Genomic DNA, 19596 nt, shown 5'->3' on the forward strand with positions numbered 1-19596 from the left:
AACAATACTCACGTCTCCAATCTACATTTCAGTGGATCTATGCTTGGGTGATACCTGTATCCAAACCAAAGCCATGGTGGACTCTGGGGCTACCAACAACCATATTGATGCCACCTTTGCTAAAACATATGCCATTGACACAGTGATAAAGCCAGTTCATGAAACTTAACACAGTGGACGGTTCTGCATTGTCCTCCGGTAAGGTCACAGAGGTAACCATACCTGTGTGGTTAGTTTTGTCGAACAGACATACTGAGGAATTGGTATTCGATGTGATCGTGGCACCCCAATATAAGCTTATATTGGGCTTGTCGTGGTTGACATTGCACAATCCATCCATTGACTGGGTTACAGGACATATTCAATATCCCTCTGCCTTCTGCAATGAACACTGCTTTCAGAGTCATGAACTGACCACAGCCACGGCTCTACTGGCCTCTATGGAGGGGGTCTCGACCATTGGTGCTCTCCTTCCCAGTGGAAACTCTGTTCCCTCCGAGTAGGACTCCTTTTCGGATGTATTCGACAAGGGTATGGCAGAACAGTTGCCTCCACATAGGCCATATGATTGTCCCATAGAGCTTCTACCTGGGTCCAAAACGCCAACTGGTCGAGTGTATTCATTAACAAGACAAGAGGCTGTAGTCCTAAAAAGACTATATAGACAAAGCATTGAAGATGGGGTTCATACGGCCATCTCAGTCACCTGCTGCATCTTTGTCCCAAAGAAAGAGGGGGATCTAAGACCGTGCATAGATTACAGAGCGTTAAATGCAATAACGGTAACAAATCAATACCCCTTGCCTTTGATCAACGTGCTCCTGGATCAACTAGGTACCTCTGTTATATTCACTAAACTTGATCTACGAGGAGCATACAACCTTGTACGCATGCGAGAAGGCGATGAGTGGAAGACCGCTTTCAAGACGCAGTATGGTCTTTACGAATACTTAGTTATGCCCTTTGGGCTTTGCAACACTCCGGCTACCTTTCAATTCTTTATGAATGACATATTCAGTGATTTCCTAGACCAGTTCGTCATCATCTACTTAGATGACATCTTGATCTACTCCGCTTCATACCAAGAGCACGTAGTTCATGTTTCTACAAAGACTGCGGGAAAACCACTTATTCGTGAAAGTAGAGAAATGCGTGTTTCACTCTCAAGAAGTGGAGTTCCTAGGATATAACTTAACCAATCGAGGGGTGCGCATGAGTCATTCCAAGGTCAAAGCCATATTAGACTTGCCCATACCCCGCAACACTAAAGCATTACAATCGTGATTTGCTAATTTCTACTGTCGTTTTGTACGGTCCTTCTCCAGAACGGTCGCTCCTCTAACGGCACTTACCAGCTCCAAATTAGCATTTTGCTGGAATGCAGATGCAAATAAATCAATCCTTCCTTGCATTAAAAGAGGCTTTTACCAGTGCTCCCATTTTACAACATCCCCATCTTGAACTACAGTTCATCATGGAAGCCGATGCCTCCAGCGTTGAGATTGGCACAATTCTTTCCCAGGAATGCATAGCTACCAAGGAAGAGCATCCTATTGCTTTCTTTTCTTGCAAGTTGACTCCTTATGAACGGAAGTACACCGTTACTGAGAGGGAGTTACTGGCCGTCAAGGATGCGTTCTTGGAATGGTGCCATCATCTTTTGGGGGCTTAACATCCAGTGGTGGTGTATTCAGAACACCGCAATCTACAGGCATTCAAAACAATGAAGTGTCTTACAGCACGACAAGCCCGATGGCATGCTTTCTTTGCACAGTTTAATTTTCACATAATGTATCGTCCTGCACGTTTACACATTAAAGCTGATGCATTGTCCCGTATCAACAGGGATGTTCAGGAGATGCATCCAAAACATCGGCCCGTCCTTTCTGAGCATGTGATATGTAGCTGCTCTGTGCAGCCTTCTCCGAGACAAGAGATTCAACAATGGGTTTCCAAGAAACCTCCTGAGATACATGACCTCAATCTTGATATTCAGAATGGATTGCCTTTCAGACCAGGTGTTCTGTTTCTACCTACGGAGCATAATCGAGACAAGGCACATCAGTGGTGTCATGATTCGTTAGTCGCAGCACACCCTGGCCAAAAGAAAACCTTGGAACTCCTTAAAAGGTGGTGCTGGTGGCCTTACATGTCTCGAGATGCAACGTAATCTGATACATCTGTACACAATGCAAAGATAGCTGCGGCAAGCCAATGGGATTGATGCAACCTCTACCAGCACCTCACAAGCTATGGCACATGATATCCATGGATTTCATCGTAGAACTTCCTCAAATTTGAAGAATTCACCACCATATGGGTGGTAGTGGACTACTTCACTAAGTTGGCACTGGTTGTTCCCTGTAATGGTTTACCTAATGCTACGGCAGTCGCAGAATTGTTTATGCGACATATCTTCCGTTTATTTGGATTACCATCCATTATCATCACCGACAGGGGGTCTCAATTTGCTTCTCGGTTTTGTTGAGCATTAAGCTGCGCTTTTCTCATCGATCATAGAATGTCTAGTGCCTACCATCCTCAAACAGATGGACAGAGAACAAACAGTACATTAGAGCAATACCTGTGTTGTTTCGGTTTACAATTCCATCCACCTGGTTGGCAGTATTACCATCAGCCAAATTTGCCTACAACAATTCTGCACATTCCTCCACGGGTACTTCCCCATTTTTTGCTTTATATGGTCAGCATCCCAGATCCATCACAATGGATCCGGTTCTGTACGAGGGCCATACCTGCTGTGGGTCATAACATAAGGGACATTACAATGCTCCATTCCAGAATCAGGAAACATCTGTTAAGGGCACAAGAAAGGACCAAGACATATGCAGATGCACATAGGAGACAAGCACAGATATACCGAGCAGGTATGAAGGTCTGGTTATCCACTAGAAATCTGAGGATCCCTGGGAAACGTACACGGTTGCCCAGATTCATCGGTCCATACGAAGTAACTGATGTTATCAATCCAGCTGCAGTTCGATGGACCTACCTAACCGTTGGCGGGTGCATCCGGTTTTTCATGTTTCCCTCATTAAACCATGCCTGTCTTCCACACGTCTCCCTGTCAAACCGTTATCTGTCTCAGTTAGGGGTTCAGAGGAGTACAAGGTCAAAGCCATCTTGGATATGCGTTTGCGATCTGGGAAACCATACTACCTGCTTGTTTGGAAGGGATATGGTCCGGAGGACAGATCCTGGGAACCATTGGCTAATATACATGCTCCTGTCCTGCTGCACCGCTTCCATGCGAGGAGGGGTGTGATGGCCCCTTTGGGGGATGGCACTGTCACACCTACGGTACCTTTACATCAGGGACTCCGTACCCCTCCAGTGAATACTGCATCAAAGGATGTACGCGTTGCACACAGAATGGCTAAACTGTTCTACGCGTGTTGGAGACTCTTCAATGCACTTCTGGTAAGCGGCTTCAGCAGGGGATTCGCCGCTGGTGGTCACGTGAATTCTGCTTGCAATCACATGTCTCTTTTCTTGCGGTCACATGTCACTGCCGCATTTACTTAGTTGTACGTCGGCATTCAATCCCTGTTTCTAATTGTTTGTTCGTTCCGGTTTAAGAAGCTCCAACTCGTTGTGTCAACTTACTTCTGGTCCAGCTCCATTTGACGGCTTCCTTCATCCGTCGGATCTCTGCTGGATTCCTACCTCCTGCTTCACGTCAGTGGGACGCTTTGAAGAGTACGTTCCTCCCGGCGGTGCCAGTGCACTGCATCCTTCCTGGACCGTTGCTCCTGTTTCTCCGTTTCACATGGGAAACAACAAGAAAGCTTTCCCAGCTCAGCTTCTGAAACCTGAAATTTGGAAGTTTAACTCATTCATTGTCTGCCTAACTGTTAGCCAAAACTCTACCCATTGCCTTTTAGGTTGGCAAACTGCTTGTGTATTCCACACGCAGTTATTAGGGGAATCCTTGTATTTCTGTTCTGAATTAAGGTCATTTCTGCAAGGGCACTGGAACTTAATTTCTACTCACATGGTACTTTCCAGATGAGGATTGGAACTCTGTTTTTTTCTTTTGGACTTAACTGGATACCTGCAGTGCACATAACTTCATGACTCTGTCCGGGGATGCACCGACCCGGCACTAGTGTGGCCCTTGTGCCGTTCGGGATTAGCTTCCCCACTAACCTACCCCTTCCTAGACGTTGTTTTCTAATTGGATTGTCTGGTGTTATGCTCGGATGCTGTGGAACTACACCAACAGGTTAGTGTGTTTCATAGGGGGCATCTTAGATTGAATCATCATAGAACACATTCTCATAGCCTTTCCTATGTTCCTACAGCTTGGTGATTGTCCGTGTTTCTTGCCCTTTCCATTAATCCCTCACTCTGCCTGTGAAATTGTCATCAGACAGAGGGTCCTATTAATTGGAAGGTCTATTCTGGATCGCTTCTCCTCTTCCGTGGCAGTCCATCAATGGCAGGACCTATAATATACTGGCTGGAATCATCTCATCACGTATCCTTAAGTTCTGACCTTACAGCTTGTATCCTTTTCAAGTACAGCTGGGGGTTACCGATTCACAGCCTGGTTTATGACAGAGTGATAGTCAAGAAAAGGTCTTCCTTTTTCAGATAAATGTTCCCTGCCTGCTACGCCATCCACTTTGCTTAGTCTCTTTCTTGCTTTCCTGTTAGATATTGAATACACCAAGCTAACTAGATATTTACCCTACGTAGTGATCAATAGTTCCATCCAGTCTATACATCTGCAGGCTTCTACAATAGAGTACACTGTAGTTAGCCTCAAAGCTTGCTTTGCTCTATAGTTATGATTGCATTATATATTAACTCCTGTGGGAAAGAGCTGGCCAATCCGGAGGCCGGGAACGCAAGCAGAATCCACAAGTAACTGCTTGCAGTTCATGCTGGCCTGCTGACGTCTGACCAGCATCCAACCAGTCATTGGAGGTGGTGCCCAGGCAGAGTCTCCACTGGACTGCCACACCTCAACCCCAACCCCGCCTACTCAACGTCAGGTCCTGGAATTAGTTATGCTCAATCGCAGACATATGTGTAATTTTTATTTTAAGAGAAGCAAGAATTGCGCACCGCCTGGTTCCCTTAACAACAAACAAAAAAGTATCAGCACCCCATATGGCAACTCTAAATCCACTTAAAATACCAATTTGATAGGCACACAGGGGCAGGAGTCCTGCATTTGGGCCTACCTGGCTTGCGCTTGAGGGCTGTCCTCCCCTGAAAGTGTTATTTAACACAATATTGTCAACAGTCTATATCAATGACAAGGAAGGACCATCTTGTTTACCTGAAGTTGACAATCACTGTGCCTGCCGCAACACCATACTATGTACTGTGAGGAAACGGAGGACGTCTTCGCTTCCTTTTCTCCATTATCCTCTACTCAGGTGGCCAGGGAAGGGCCATCGCTTTTGGATCCCGACCCTGGGGGTCAATAGGCGAGGGAGGATCACCTGGAAAGAAGGAACATGGGGAATGGACAAGGGATGTCCTTAGGTGGGACAAGTTATCCCCCATTTCCATTCCATAATGAACCTTCAGTCCCAGCAGCCTTCATGGGGGTATTGTCACCCTTTTCCCTTTTCGTCCTTCCAGATTGATTCTGGGAAATACCATCAAGGTAGTAACAATAGGAAAAGGTTGAAGAGGGGGTCTGCAGGTGAGACACAGTATCCCCCTTTCCCTTGAGAGAACAAGCCTTACGCCCTCCCCCTACCTTTATATGTTGCTGTCAATCAGTTCCTTTTATTTCCCCTCAGTCATACCACTCTAGTACTGGGACGAGGAGGAGGCGACTAGGAGTAGTACTGGGACAAGAAAGAGGCGCCTAGGAGTTGTACACACTAACATACAGTTACACCACTCTGCTACTTAGATGAGGAAGAGGCCTTTGAACCAATGTGAAACTCAGGCATGTCCTGAGAGTATCAGTAATTGTAGTGAGGCAATTCCACATAAGGGTTTGCACCTGCAACCTGTTAATGAGCTACAGGTGCATAAAAGGTGGAGCCAACTGCAGGGAAAGGGAGACCAGCAGGAGAGATGCCGGGAAAAGCGAGCCCGAGAGGGTTGGAATCCTGCAGAGAAGAAGGTTGCTGAGTAGGTTCCTGGCTGCAGGCCAGGATGCGGCAGGTGCTGTCAGGAAGTTCTGAAAGCAGGGCCCAAGCAGGCCGTGCAAGGATCCAGGCTGGCAGAGTCCTTTCTGTCTGCTGCCCACAGCCGGAGCTGTGGGGCACGGAGGACTCACAGGTGCTGCTGGTCACTGGCAGCATCAGCAGGAGAGAGGCAGAGCTACCGGCAATCCACAGCAGGATTCGTAGCAGGCAAGCGCTGCTCGCAGACCCACAGGAAAGTTGTTGGGCAGAAACCTGTGCAGTTCCCTCTGGGACTACTGCAAAAGATTTAGGACTACAGGTGTTTGGCAGTAAACCCACTTGGTAGCAGTCTGTACCACACAGATTCACTTGGTAGCTGTGGCTGAGCAGTCAGACTTCCCTCAAGAAGAGTTAGGCAGTATACAGAGTATTCACAATAGGTCAAGAGAACACAATAGAACAAGTAAACACTGACCAGGGCTTGGTGTAAAAGAGATATCATTTATTTAAAACCACATCTAGAAAAACACACAGGCACTAATAGTAAGCAATTCAAAAACACGGTCACTAAAAGATATAGGGCCTCATTACGAGTCCGGCGGTAACCGCAGCGGTAAAACCGCCTGGTTACCGCCGGACTCGTATTACCATTCCGCCTCCGTGATTCCCGGAATTACCGGGGCATTACAACCCCGGTTTTCCGGGAATCACGGAGGCGGAATGGTGTTAATCCCCATTCCCATCGAGTCCTATGGGACTCGATGGGAATGGGGATCATGGAAACACTGGCAGCATCTTGTAATGCTGCCGGTGTTTCCTCGGCCGCCTGCAGGCGGGCGGTGTTAAACCCGCCAGGTCAGACCTGGCGGGAACATCACCTCCCGCCTGCAGGAGTCGGGATCAGGCGGTCCGGAAACAACGGTGGCGGCGGGTTTACCGCCACCGTTATTTCTGGACCGCCTGAGTTATAATGAGGCCCATACACTCCCTTAAAAGAATATTAGACAAGTCTTAAGTAAAGCCCCACTTATTTTCAGACAGCGGTGAGCGCTTAACGTAGATGGCACTCTAATAATTCGTTTTAAAAAGGGAGAGAAAAGCAGAGAATAAACTGAAACAGATCCCAACACTTTTTCAAGAACACAACAAGAGAGGAAGGCAAAGTAACACCGTGAATTCAGAGTCAGTAGGCCGGATCTACTTTAAGAGGATCAAAACGAAATGTGTCCAAGGTCACACAGTTGCAGTGCACAAAAGTCTTGTAATGGTTCAAAAAGGAGTTGGACCAAAGAAAGGGACCAGTTAGAGGGTCAAGGCAGCCAGCCCAGTCCAGAAGGTTAAGGGGTTATTATTACCTTGTAGCAATCTTTAGAAAGGGAGGCCTGGCAGACACGGTACCTTAAAGCGGTGAGAATACTCCAGCGGGGGCAGTTGTTCCTGGCAGCGGATGCAAGTTGGTGCTTCGTCCGGGGATCTCGTCGGGGAGGAAGACAGGAGTCCGTTGCACTTCCAGGGAAGAAACCAGCCGCAGAGTTTCTCAGGTACAAGGAGCGGTCCGTTGATTCGCGGTCCAGTGGTAAGTGGCTATCCGGCTGCCGGGGTGCTTGGCACGGGCAATTCGACCACAAACCGGTCTGGGGTGCGAAGAGAAGAAGGTAAACTGGTTGTGCCCACCAGTCAGGGGAAGAAGCCTCTCCAGCCGGGAGATCTTCTCTGTCGTCGGGAAGTGGTGGGTCGGTTCTGCAGGGCTCCACCGGTGGTGTCATCGTGGTAGGTCGGCTCAGCTTCTCCCTCGTCGGATTCTCAGGTCATGTGGCGACTTCTGAAGTTCCAGTCCCCAAAGCCCTGCTTTTATGCAGCATACTTCCATTCACTCAGCCTAGCTGTCAATCAAACATGCTAAGTGGTACCAAGGTAACTCAGTCCAGGGTGCCTAAACCCCCTCCCACACCCCCTGTGGTACCCAGACAGAGTGGCAGCACTTTTGGAGGCTTCTGTGGAGAAGTCCACCAAAAAGGGAACAAAGGGCTCGACTTGGGTTGGAGTCACAGAAGAGAACACAAATGCCATTTTAGAATCGAGTCCTTGCAAAAAATACCAACCGGCGAATTAATATTAATTAAATAAACCGGCTTTATGTTCGAGGCTATGAGAATAAGTTGGTAGCCTCGAACAATGGGAAAATCCCATAGGGAAATATTTGCGGTCGAATATAAAAAGTAGTTTCCACTGCCACCAGCCAAAACTCAATCAGGGGGGACGGAGACGTGCCGCCTCGACTAACAGATCCCGGGGCAATCGAATTGCCCCTAACAGTACGTCGACAATATGATGGTTTGTACTGGTTTCCGTTAATAATTTGGGACTAGTAAAGCCAATGGTGACTTTACATGCCCTGGGAGACAGTAGTCAGTCCCGGGGTATGGAGTCTATGGAAACCTAAAACTGCTATAGGAGACGCTACCACCTAGCAACACTTATCCACCATCACAGAGGCGCTACCTCCTGTCAACTTCAACCGAGACGCTACCACTGCAATCTCAGTAATGCAAACCAAAATATAAATCACAAACATTGCTTGAGGAGGTGCTACCACCCAGCAACACTATCAACCACAACGGAGACGCTATCTCCTAACCTTAGATATGAGGACCATCCAATAACAGATGCATGCTGCATGCAAGCTCTCCGAACACCACACACTAAAGAGAAGTTACACATTTCCTTCATAGGTGCTAATCTAACTACATGCATACAGACTTGCACACTCAACTCTAATACTTGTGACCACATATAGCAGTATTATTCACACCACCACACTTCTTGAAATGGGTGAATGACACTTGTGACATCAACACAGCAGTATTATTCACCCCCATACTTCTTGAAGTGGGTGAACATATATATACTATGCGCCCCATTTCAACATACAAAATTAACCCGTTTTCATCTACATAACAGTTCATTTCCTTGTCCATGGCCTATCGGTAAACTAAATGCCTAAAAGTCCATGTTACATAACAACCTACCACCTAAAAATCCTCAATATGTTAAGATAACTCATTCACGCACCAGTAATCTCCACACCTGAAGACTTCCCACACCACCAAATTTGATTGCATTTTGTTATACTCATTTCGGTATATCGTCCAATAAGTCCATAAACCTGCAAATGCCTAAAACATGTTCCTACCACAAACCACAATTACTTAACACATGTTGCTGCACAACACACATACCATGCTGTCATACAGAAATGGCTAAAGCAACTATGACTCTAGTACACACTCACACCTACTACCATCAACCGTGCGTGCATTGTACAACTTAACCTTCACATGTGACGCTTCACACTATGCACGCAACACTTTGCAAGATATATTTGAAGCCAACTTGAACCTATAAACAATTGCCAATATCATAGTGCATTACAAAACCCCAACGTTGCACCTGATACACCATAAGCAGCGACACCCAACGACGTCTCATGAAATGTATTCCTGACTCAGCCAAACGTTGGCCGCTACATGAGGCCTCGCTAATCGGGGCGAAGCAGCACTCCCTAGGCACAGCTGCTGCTGCCTTCCACAGAACGAGAAGCATAGCATCTCCCTAAGCTCCGATGCTTCCTCTGCCTGATACCGGCACGGGACAGCGTCGAAGTGCATGCCTTTCAAAAGGTCCTTTACTCGAACGTCGCCGCCTCGTAGTTCAATACCTCACGAAAGAAAAAAAAAAAAACTGCTCTTCGGAACATTGGAAGGCATGCAACATTCCATCAATTCGCCAAATCCTTGCCTTGTTGCTTGATGTTATCAGTCTTGTGGATGCTCGGAGGACAAAGGTACCGCTACGCTGACTGATGCCCTATCGGGGCAGTACGGCCGTTGCACGCATGGCTGTGTCCACGTTCATAGTCCACGACCAAACTATAAGGCTGCTGCATCAGAGAAAATCTGTCCTGGTCTTTCGTCTCGCTGCCTTTCGCAGGGCCTACCGTTCCGTTCACATGTGGCCCCTTGACACCCTTTCGCCTCTGTGGCTGCTACGGTTTGCGTACAGAGGACATCCAGTCTTTTTCATACGGCTTATCACCGCTTGCTCGGATCACATAAGCAGCCTAACTCGGGATCAAACTCACTTAACCTGATACCTCCTCCCATCCTCTCAAGGCCCAGGAGGACAGCACTCCCAACGTCCTAAGGGCTGCTGATCCAGTCCGCAGTGGGCCTCACCCTCCTCTCTTGTCCGCCCTGGGTGATGGGTAGTCTTACTTGGGGGCGGTGTTGTCCTTTTCTTCTCTACTGGTCCTGATGCTTCCTGCACCCCCCGCAGCAGTCCTCAGTATCTGTCCTTCTTTTTCACCTTTCCTTGCCTTAGGGTTCTTTTCAGAGATCGTCACCAATGTAAAGAAGCTGTTTTCAAGCTAGCTAGATTGCTTCTTAATTTGTTTATTGCCAGATCTTAAGTTACAAGTTACAAGACATAAAGACATCAGGTATAAAACAAAGCACCGGCACCCATCACCCAGGGAGGTAGGGACCAACTGACGCTATACAGAACACTCAGCACAGCGTTCTCTCACTCATACATCAACATTCCACTTGACACTCACGTTACATCACCAAGCACATGACAAGCTACAGCAGACTCAGACAAGCACTTCACAACAATATTTTTGTTCGATATCCTAATACTTTGATATGCATTTTTGAAGAGTGATGTGGGATGATATACACGTATACTGCTATTTATTTATTTCTATTCACACTGGTGAAGGTCAGACACCACTATATCTGAATTTGGTTCCTGACCTATAGCTGGTTAGGGATTCAGTGAACCGTACCCCTATGTGGTAAATAGCAAGATCAGAACTGAAAGTGCAGGAAGACAGTGTGATGCAGGAGAAGGGAATTGTAGTGGGAGGAGGAGCGCTGGTAATAGTGGGTATGTTTTGCCCTTCACTGGTCCACAGACTGGATAAAAGCAGTGGTAGGGGAACATAGTTTGGAGAGGTTTCTTTCAAAGCAGCATACAAAAAAAAAAGACGAATGGACTACGGTGCAGTGAGGGTTAAGGATTATTCCCTTATCAAAAACAGCTTTATTAGTAATAAAAAGAAATTGGGATGCAGGTAGGTTTCATTTTTTTAAAAACATTTGACTGTGCTGGACATGCCCCCCCCCCCCGATCTCGCCATCCTGCACAAAAATCTTGTCCATTGAAGAAGATGGGGGTTGACACGTTCTTGCAACATCAGCTTTAATTGCTGATACCACAGTCGAGAAGCAAAATAAAGCCGCCTTTAACCAACAAATGTATTAATATTTTATTTTTCAAACCCATTTACAATTTATGTTGGACCATGATTTTCACCACTTTATTTCTCATCATGTTATTATGTAGATCCCAAACGACTGCCTTTTTGCAGCCAAAGGATTAATTAGAAAATGGGGCCAATACAACAAGCTTAGGGTGATCTGATGGATGATTTTACCCGTCTACCTACAGGCATATGCCACAGCAACTTAAAAAGGTAGGTTTTATGCACTTCTGAAACGAACTGATAGTAGAAAGATACTCAGATGAACATTTTAATTCTTTTTAATTCTTTCTGGTGGGGATTCTTGGATCTTTCTCACACACTGCATCCTCCCAAAACACTGTGGAAAGCGATCTCGGGCAGTAGTAAAGATGGGAGGGATCATTCATGGCTTTCTGAGAACAAAGGGACAGACTGGTTCAGAAAGATGCTGCAGGCTTGCTAACAAAGATGAGAAGGAGATCACACAGAAAATACATTTTTGTGGAGTACACCAGCATGCTTGGTCATGTTCAACAACTTTGTGATTGCGCTCAAAGAAAAAAAACAGGAAGGGACATATATTCATATATTCACAATTTTATTGAAACGTAAAGGGAAATAATGCTACATTTGACAGTGAGTTGGTAGCAAAACAGAAAACCGATGGAAGAAAATAAATTGCTGCCTGCAGGTACACACACCTTGATTGACATTGGGAACAGGAAAAGGAGTGCAAATGGATCCCTGAGCAGATAAATACAGCGTTTTGGTTAGGCACAATGTATGTATGTCTAAATATTAACAAAGGATTGATTAAAAAAGATTAGAGTGCTTTAAACACATGTGGTATTACCAAACCTCTAAGCACTTCAGAAGATGCTATGCATAATTCACTCTTTTAATCTCCTGGTGATTCATGCAAACTGGACATTGTTTTTTTTATTTTGATATGCAAGATTTTAAGTATTTATTCAGGGCTTTACGCAAAAATGATTTACAGTACAGCTAAGGTGTTGAATGGAGACAATAGCGTTATGAGGATGTACGTGATCATAACAGATTACGAAAAGCTCGAAATGCAAAATACCCAGGCACACTTTGCTGCATTTTGCAATTCGAGCTTTTAGGTTTTTTTCCCACGTTTTTTCCCCCCTGTATGTGGGGGGCCACCCCCACAGCCAAGAATACCGCAGTAGGGGTGTACCCGCTCTCCTAATTCGGTATTTTCGGGTTCGGTCTTTTCAAGCCATACCGAATGCGGGCAAACCATCTATTCAGTGTTATTTTGTCAATCTTTTGGTGCGATTCCGTTATGGGCGCACCACTGCAGGAGCAATTTTCACAATACCATTTCCTTTCCCTCCTCCATTCACCATTCTCATTCTCGCTCTTTCCTCACACACACCCACACACGTACGCACAACAGAACAATTCAGAGTTTAAAGCATTTGAAACTTCAGAAAAACAGCTACAAAGCCACTTTTCGCAGATTTATATAGAATCAATATACAATGGGAATTCCAAACTGCTTTAGGTTGCATCTGAAATGTGATCATGAATGATACACAGCAATTACAGAAAAAGGAGCTCGAGTCCGATAGCACGGGAATACCATACTAAGGCCACATCAATTTCTTCTCTGCCCCTTTCACACACAAATCATACGGCGAGTTCAGACAAAAATATAACACTTCCGTGCCCCTCCATTTTCTCATGAAAACACCATAGGCACATACTATATGATCCAATCAGGAATTCATATTCTCATTAAGCCTACCTTCCACTGCGTACCTTTCTGAAGAATTCTGAGCAAATCAAATTGTTTTCAACAAAGCCAAACACCACTTACCTTAATGGGGGGGGAGGGGCGATGAAATAGTCTGTGCCCTATCCCATATGTGCTCCAACAGTGCGAGGCAGTCCTGTTTTTAAATGCTTATTATTCAATCTACATTCAAGTGTCTGTTGTAAACACCCTTTGCAAATAAACAATCCAAGTTAGTATATTTTGTAATATTTGTACATCTGAACACCCAAGATTAAGGTTTATGAAATCCATACAATCATTACAATATAGACCTATCCTTTAACAGGTTTTCCTTCTAGAACAGTGAAGATATCCTCTAGGGATTTGTGTACACACTCCAAAAATTGTCCAACGTCCCGTACTTCATAGGCAGACACGTTGCAGCCTATCCAGTCATCCTGCACCTGGTACCCCACGCCATAGCCATCGTGCACCACAGGTGCAAAACCTCCCAATTTGATGGCTGGACTAGACAGGGTGCTAGTGGAGAGAATGATGTGGTTTATTCGAGCATATGATTGGTCCTCAAAGAAGTCGGGTAGAGAACGCCCTGCAGATGCCGCTATGCATCGCAATGCAAACAAGTGTCTGTCAAATCCTTGCCCTATAAATACAACAAACAAAAAAATCACGTTAGTAAAAAGTATTTGTCAATTACTTGCATGATGATTCGCTCTAAACATTGCCTCATCATAAGCAATCCCTTGGACACTAGCGTACATTTAAAAAAAAAAAAAATAACGAGACACAGAATATGCACACATCGTTCTGAACTAAAGGCTGGTCAGCATTACTAACAGAGTTTCCTAATCTATCCACACAGTTTACTTTCGTGCCATTTGTATAGTACATATCTGCCGTTGAAATGGCCTGGAGTGTAGTCTGGAATGGGGGTTTCTGTTTTGGTTCTGGGATTTGGAGCGGACTAGTGCCTCATAATCTCATTTTTAAAGTTGTAAAAGGAGCAAGAGAAGTTGTACGAGGCGTTTCTTTCACTGATCGAATATTTTTTCAACCTGCCCAGTTTGCACTGATTTCCCAATTGCTCCCTCTTACTCCTTCAAACGGGCGCAAAATTAGCATTCGCCAATAGCCATTGACTGGAGATGTTTGACTCCTGGCGAGTAAGAATTGGTGTGCTGTGTGTATGTATGGTGGCGGGGAGGGCGATTCAGGGGAAATTAGTAGCCATCTCCAGGCTGGTAAAAGCTGCCCAGATCAGGGCTTTCACCTCTTAATCATTCTACAGAAATACGTTGCTTTCAAAAAGTCTACGATTTAAAAAGTACATCTGATGGTGTTCCGCGAGGGTGGTTATGGAAGGCCCTAATTTACAGGAAATTTCCGGACCATTTATTATCACTTGCCAAGCTACTATATACTGACAACCAAGCAGTAGCTGGGGTTTGGCAGGTAAGGTAACCAACCCTTTTGATGATGCAAGGGGAGTAAGGCAGGGATTGTCCCATTATCGTTTTGTACTTATATCAATGGGGTTATTGAGGCGTTGATTAACAACTGCCTGGATCCTCCAAAGATGGGAAATGATAGGATCCCTGCCATATTCTTTGCGGATGATGCTGTCAAAAAAATAAAGCCATGACCTACCTTTCACTATCTCTATGAGGGTTTCCCAGCCTGCCTCAACTAAAATACTCACCGGCATCTTTGTTTCCGGACCAGCAAACTACGTGTTTGCCTGCCGTGGCAACCGTACCTAACAGGTTTGACCCTGCCAGGTGCAGCAGTCACGGTAGGCAAACCCTCCACTGATGCACCGGCACCGTTAGCAACGGTGCCAGTGCTTCCGTGTCCCCACTCCCATAAAGTCTGATAAGACACTATGGGAATGGGGACTTCCAATTTACCGGCACATGACTTCCTGGGCTGCCATACTCGCAATGAGCCGGTGGCACCAGGAAGTCATGCGCCAGTAAATTATTACGCCGGACCCGTAATGAGGCCCAATGTATCCCTGCGGTGGAACACACTATTCCTTCATCAGTAAAAGATATCGTCATGTTGAGTTTCGTCATCAAGTCATGTCCTACTATATCAACTGGTGTCTGCCTAGAATACAAAAATGGCATCGACACGTCATGTTCTCCTATAGTGATTGGCAATTAGTCTGTAAAAGGAACTACATTTGTCACCCCAGAGAATCCCTTTGCATTCATGGCAATACAGGACAGTGGATATTGTCCCTCATGACACATGCACCAGTTGCTCCAGTCTACAAGAAATGAAAATGTTTTGCCTCCTATCGCCATCTTGATCCTTGCTCTTGATTCTTGCTTCCTCTTGGGGGTCTGGTGTCCACAGATAGTACTGCACACATCAGGTCGATCTCTGGGCGCTCCTATTGTGGGTACAAATTCATCCCTGTACCTGTGAAAGGATTTCCTCCTACCGCAGTCACACCTCCCAAATTGGGTGTGGGTGCTTGCTGAACTGCTGTGTTCATATTCCAATGCGGTGCCATAGCCTGTTGTGTCTGCACTTGCTGAGGTTGTAACCGCTCTTGTGGCATTTGCATTTGTAATGGCGCTTGCTGCATTTGCTGTGTTTGCAGCGCACATGTCCGAGCCTGCGTATGATCCTGGGCATAATACTCCTGTGGTTCTCCATTATATTGCGGAGCATAGCCCATCCCCCCCTCTTGGAGCTCCTCTGCTTCTACATGTTCTAGCTATGGATCCTATTCTTCCGCAATTCCAGCATTGTTGCGGCTGTCCACCATTAAATCCTCCCCTTCCCGAGGGTTTTGTAATCCATTTCTTCCTCCTCCTCCTCTAGGCCCATTCCCTCTTCCTCTTGGCCAATATTTATACCCACTCTAATCTGGGGGATGTATTTCGTTACTTTGCTGTCCTGGTTGCATCTCCTGTGTCACCCCACCTACATTACTTTTCAATACTGCTCCTTCTATGGCTATTTTTGACAATACCTTCTGAACCAACTTTGCTTCCTCCTGCTTTCTACTCTCAGCTTACTTTTTGTTTTTCTCTTGCATTAATCGGCATTGAAGCACAATCGGCAAATATATTTCTGCCCATGGTTTTGCTTCCATTCCCACCTGTTTCTTCAGCTGCCGTTGCAGTGGCTCGGGCAGTCCCAGACACAATGTGGTAAAATAATGCCACTGTTTTACCTCATGGTTTACGTGTCTCCTTGCGCCATCTGTCTTGAATATAAGCAACACGGTCCTCATCCTCCCCCCATCTTCCTATTCATAATCGCACCCATGTCTGATGTATCAGGATATTGCACTCCGAGCGCCCTCCATACATCTGCTCTGCAATTATTAAATGGATTTCCATGCGTCATGTTTTGTGCAGTCACACCTGCATATCCTGCTCGCTTCGAAACCAACTCACGTAAGGCGGGGATACATCTCCCGTACTGTATAATCGTTCTTGCGGTCGCTCATTATACAGTGTCGATGCTGGTGCTCTTTCTTTGGGATCCTGTAAATCCAACCTTTTTACCCCCTTCTCTATACTTGACTCATTTGAAAATCTGCATGCGCCCTCTCTTCGCGCTCTCTCCATTTCTTCCCTTTCTTCGACTGACATCATTATGCCCTAGCTTATCCTTTTCTGCATCATCAAGATTTAGTCTACTTAAAGACAGCATTCTTTGCTCGTCTGTTATGGCGTCATCAGATCTTCCTCCCATTTCCCTCAAAAGAGACCCTTCTATGTTATTTTAGGTTTTACATCCTGCTTTATCCCTCTTTTTCTTATATAAAACTTTTGTGGCCTGGGACTGGGCCTAGGTCAATTAGACCTTGAACCATCCGCACTGCTACCAAATTGTGCTCTAGCACCTTGAAGCACCTCTTGTGCTAGGATGGAATTACCAATAAAGATCTCAGACCAAACAACCAGACGGAATCAAAGAATATGGCAAAGTTCTGCTTTATTCTTATTTTAATAAAGCACGGTACAATAACAAACATTGGACTGACGTTTGCATACGCACACAAACACACTTGTTTATACAGACGTCTTATACCCCAATATGCGTCATTTAGGACATCCTCCTATATGGCAAACTGTGAAACCTACTGGCAGGAGGAATTGGTTAGGGGAACATGTCTACCTATAAAAGGTACACAGGTTAGTACTTCATTGGCGGTCTCTTATCTGTAAGATACACCTCAAACTACCTCTAAATACATAGAATACTGATTATAGCGGACAAAATGGCAGTGGATTGGTCTATGCAACATTGTATTGCAGGTTGCCACATAGACCCACTGATTGGTTGGCAACCCGGCCAACCTTGGACTTTCAGCTTGCTAGCAGCACGTAGGGGAATAGAAACCCAAGTGCTTGGGTCACATCAGATTACTCCCCACTTTCCCAATTAGGCCATCATCTCTCATCAGTTGGACCATACACCAATGTTTCCCATCTGTAGTTGAGCTTGCCGTTGCTCTCTGTTCTAGCACATTTCAGGGAGAATGAACACATCATTTATCTTCAACCGCAGCCTAATGAATAGCCCTTGTTTTCGTCTTCTGCATCAAATTTGAAATTTGTCCATTTCAACCAATTTAGCTAGGTGCTATTGCTTCCTTGGCCTCTAGAAACATGCTCACTCCATTTTGTATAAGCCTTATTCACTGTTTATTGTCCAATATTTGGCTCTTGCATATGTTTCATCTTTGTTAATCTAAGAGAAATGTGTCTCACGTTCATGACGTTAATCGTCTGCCTCCCTTAGTACTCTGCAGTTATTTCTTGAAATAGCATTGTTGATCTTAGGCCAACATAGACTCCTCTTCGTTTGCACACAAAGACCTTTTCCAGCATCTCCTGATTCTTCAGCCCGGATCTGTTTGAGGTAGTTAGAATGGATCTTCACAGGAGCCGGCGTCCATTTCCCAATCATGGCCATCCCAGCCATGTAATATATTACTCTATAGCAAGCTTCTATACGTCTCATCTATTTTGAGTTTGCTGCATATTTATACTTATTGATCCACAAGCTACTTCATGTTCTTTTTACAAACATGATTACTTTATCATTTTGTACATGTATCTCTTGTCGCTTGTTACATCGTTATTCTTAAGTATCTTCATATCGTTTCAGCATATTCTCGGATATATTCTTCATGATATCACTCTGCCCCTGTCATACTCAGATCTCCATGATGTCTGATGGTGCGTGTAGACATCCCTCCACACTCTCAACATGAGGGTATATTTGGTATGGCTGTTCGAGTGCATAATGTCTCTAATACAGTCAGCGAGGTATAGGGACAATACAGAGGGTCTCACATGCAGCCCTTCTCCTGCTGTCCCAGTACGACAGCAGTGGGGGGGGGGGGGAGTTAGGGTATATGCGTCTACCTGCTCCTCTACACCCTGGTACACTCACAACTCAACTTCAATAAACAAATTATCAGAAACCAAGAAAAGACTTGTCAAAAATCATGCAGAGCCTCCCCCCTCACCCTGCTCAAGGAACTCTGTGCTACAGGCAGATTATTGATCACCACTGCCAAGGGCAACTACAACTAACACACCATAGCCAAGGCCACCAATAAAAGCAGAGCCATCTTCGAAGCCATCAAGTACTGCATCAGCCGTCTGCCCAACCACTCCATTGAAAAATCAACCGCCATCAACTCTTTCTTCATCAACAAGATCACAAACATCCACCAACACAGACACTAACTCTCCAACACACAGCACACTACACATCCCAGCTCACAAAACCACAACTACATGGACAACTTTAAAGAAACACTATGGTAGACCTCACTGCCACCTTTGCATCCCTCAAAGCCACATCGTATGCAGATTACATCCTCCCTACCTCTGTACTCCTTACTGAAGGACTCTTACCTGACAATCATCAGCAGCCCTCTAAAACAAGGCCCCTTCCCTAGACCCTCCAAACTGGACAAATACTCTGGCTTCTCGAGAAACAAATACAAACTCTGACAACCTTAGCAACTACTGCCCCATCTTCCCTTCCTGGGTAAGACCCCTGAGAAAGCAGTAGCCATGCAACTCCAACACACTGAAGCCAACCTCCTTCTGTCCAACTGATCTGGGTTCAGATGCAGCACAGAAACCGCTACCATCAAGGTGGTCAACAATTCCCTTAAAATATGGCCATCCTTGCCTCCTAGTGCTCCTTGACCTCTTGGTAGCAATTGACAAAGTAGACCACCAGACACTCACCGGAAATTTACATTGCTACATGGGGATCAGTGAGATCATCCTCAGCTGGTTCAAATCATTCTTGCTAATCGCCACCAGTTAGTACAAATGGATTCCTCCAGATTACCAAATGCACCCATCACCTGTGGATCTCTGCTAGGATCCATCCTCATGTTTACATGAAGT

At 45.5% G+C, this 19596-nt stretch overlaps 1 protein-coding gene across 2 annotated transcripts in view; it reads right to left on the reverse strand.

Moving 5' to 3' along the window:
* Positions 1-12005: 12005 nt before the first annotated feature.
* The window catches only part of LOC138546897 (carnitine O-palmitoyltransferase 2, mitochondrial-like), a 135740-nt gene continuing 128149 nt past the window's right edge, over positions 12006-19596 (reverse strand). For both annotated transcript variants that reach the window (XM_069642172.1, XM_069642173.1), the window contains one exon: positions 12006-13835. In XM_069642172.1, the coding sequence (XP_069498273.1) occupies positions 13504-13835 (332 nt within the window). In that variant the 3' untranslated portion in view covers positions 12006-13503. The remainder of the gene's footprint in view (positions 13836-19596) is intronic.

Source organism: Ambystoma mexicanum, chromosome 1q (assembly GCF_040938575.1).
Source record: "Ambystoma mexicanum isolate Mex_15411 chromosome 1q, UKY_AmexF1_1, whole genome shotgun sequence".
Lineage (NCBI taxonomy): Eukaryota > Metazoa > Chordata > Amphibia > Caudata > Ambystomatidae > Ambystoma > Ambystoma mexicanum.